The sequence below is a fragment of the Ascaphus truei genome, chromosome 23 (genome assembly GCF_040206685.1).
Source record: "Ascaphus truei isolate aAscTru1 chromosome 23, aAscTru1.hap1, whole genome shotgun sequence".
Classification (NCBI taxonomy): Eukaryota; Metazoa; Chordata; class Amphibia; order Anura; family Ascaphidae; genus Ascaphus; species Ascaphus truei.
In genome coordinates, this window is record NC_134505.1 from 4479630 (window position 1) to 4482014 (window position 2385).

The 2385-nt window shown below is 53.2% G+C and overlaps 1 protein-coding gene across 1 annotated transcript in view; it reads left to right on the top strand.

Annotated features, from left to right (window-relative positions):
- The window catches only part of LOC142473221 (DNA topoisomerase 2-alpha-like), a 40071-nt gene extending 39204 nt beyond the window's left edge, over positions 1-867 (top strand). The window contains 1 exon segment of the mRNA XM_075580422.1: positions 765-867. Coding sequence (XP_075436537.1) covers positions 765-867 — 103 coding nt within the window.
- The last annotated feature ends 1518 nt before the right edge of the window (positions 868-2385 follow it).

Sequence of the window (2385 nt, forward strand, 5' to 3'; positions counted from 1 at the left end):
AAACAGCTCAGAGACCTCCCGGGATTTATTCAGAGGCGAGAGCCCGGGAAACTCGGCTTATTACCCCATATACCCCCTCTCTATAACCCCTTCCTATTACCCCATATAACTCCTCTATTGCCCCATATAACCCCTCCATATAACTTCCCCTCTACCTCTTCCCGCCTCCCCCTCCTCTCTTGTCTGCCTTCCCCCTTCTTCCACATTTTTCCCTTCTCTACCCCTCCTCTATTTCCTCCCTCCCCCTCATCTATCCCCCCCTCCTACTCTCTCCCTCACACATCTATCCCCCCCCTACTCTCTCCTCACTCATCTATCCCCCCCCCCCTACTCTCTCCCTCACACATCTGTTCCTGCCCCCAGTGAATGCAGCAGGTTACAGGGGGTCGCGTTCCAATGGATGAGAAGTACAGAGTGGACGCACTGTGGAGGGCTTATTTGCAAATAATTTCCCAGAATCCCTGGCTGCAGTGGAAGCAGTGTATGCTAAAGGGATAATGGGGAAGGGCAGGGTTGCAGACCTGGCTGGGACGTGAGATCCCAATGTGGGGATTTTTATTTGCCGTACGGTGATCTGAATGAAGCCGCCCGGATCTCCCTCACGTTCGGCATGAAACGTATTCACACGGTTCTGCCGTGTGACACAAGCAGACACCGGATCTGTGTATTAAAGCAAAGCTGTGTGAGGTGTAATACACAGAGCAGGTGTAATACACAGAGCAGCCGTCCTCGGATCAGGACCGGTGTCACTTCTATATCATCAGCGACGATCCAACCTCATCCCCCGGCATTAGGATGCACATGTACCATGAGGTCAGCGGCGCGTGGTACCGCAGAACTGGGTTACTGGATCAGCACCGGCTCTAACCCTACCTCACACGGGAACAGCAATGGGTGTAATGTCTTTAATTTATTCCCAATATGTAAATGAGGGAAGCGCTGTGGTCATTGCGTGTCCTCACCATAAGCTGAAAGGAGACGGGAGAAAGCCATACAAAGCTAGGGAGGGGTTGTTCTGTTATTGGGGCGAATGAACACCGGGTGTCACAGGAAAATGTCATTATACTGATCCAGGCCCCTCATTTATAAAACCCAGATAGACAGATCCCCTAATATCAGGAGGGAACCAGCACGGGCGCCAAACTCCCTAATATCAGGAGGGAACCAGCACGGGCGCCAAACTCCCTAATATCAGGAGGGAACCAGCACGGGCGCCAAACTCCCTAATATCAGGAGGGAACCAGCATGGGCGCCAAACTCCCTAATATCAGGAGGGAACCAGCACGGGCGCCAAACTCCCTAATATCAGGAGGGAACCAGCACGGGCGCCAAACTCCCTAATATAAGGAGGGAACCAGCACGGGCGCCAAACTCCCTTATATCAGGAGGGAACCAGCACGGGCGCCAAACTCCCTTATATCAGGAGGGAACCAGCACGGGCGCCAAACTCCCTTATATCAGGAGGGAACCAGCACGGGCGCCAAACTCCCTAATATAAGGAGGGAACCAGCACGGGCGCCAAACTCCCTTATATCAGGAGGGAACCAGCACGGGCGCCAAACTCCCTTATATCAGGAGGGAACCAGCACGGGCGCCAAACTCCCTTATATCAGGAGGGAACCAGCACGGGCGCCAAACTCCCTTATATCAGGAGGGAACCAGCACGGGCGCCAAACTCCCTTATATCAGGAGGGAACCAGCACGGGCGCCAAACTCCCTAATATCAGGAGGGAACCTGCACGGGTGCCAAACTCCCTAATATCAGGAGGGAACCAGCACGGCGCCAAACTCCCTTATATCGGGAGGGAACCAGCACGGGCGCCAAACTCCCTTATATCGGGAGGGAACCAGCACGAGCGCCAAACTCCCTAATATCGGGAGGGAACCAGCACGGGCGCCAAACTCGCTAATATCTGAGGGAACCAGCACGGGCGCCAAACTCCCTAATATCAGGAGGGAACCAGCACGGGCGCCAAACTCCCTAATATCAGGAGGGAACCAGCACGGGCGCCAAACTCCCTTATATCAGGAGGGAACCAGCACGGGCGCCAAACTCATCCAGCACTTCTGTGTTGAACATCATGTTCAGGAGCCCGCTGACAGATACGTTTGCAACACGAGAGCCCACATTTCTTCCTCACCCTCTGCTGCCTCTCACAGCAATAACCTCAGCTTGGCCCTCTGTCAGCATTGGTGTATAGTTTTTCAAACCCCTTTTGCTCATGGTGAGAAGATAATCCCCCCTCCCATGAGGCTTTGCTGTAGTCATTTGCATATTTGGCTAGTAAGTATATAGGAACTAAAACAGAGCAGAGGAGTTCCATACGCCCTGTAACTCTTCTGGCTGGTCCATAAGCAATATCACTTATAAACTAGCAAAACTAT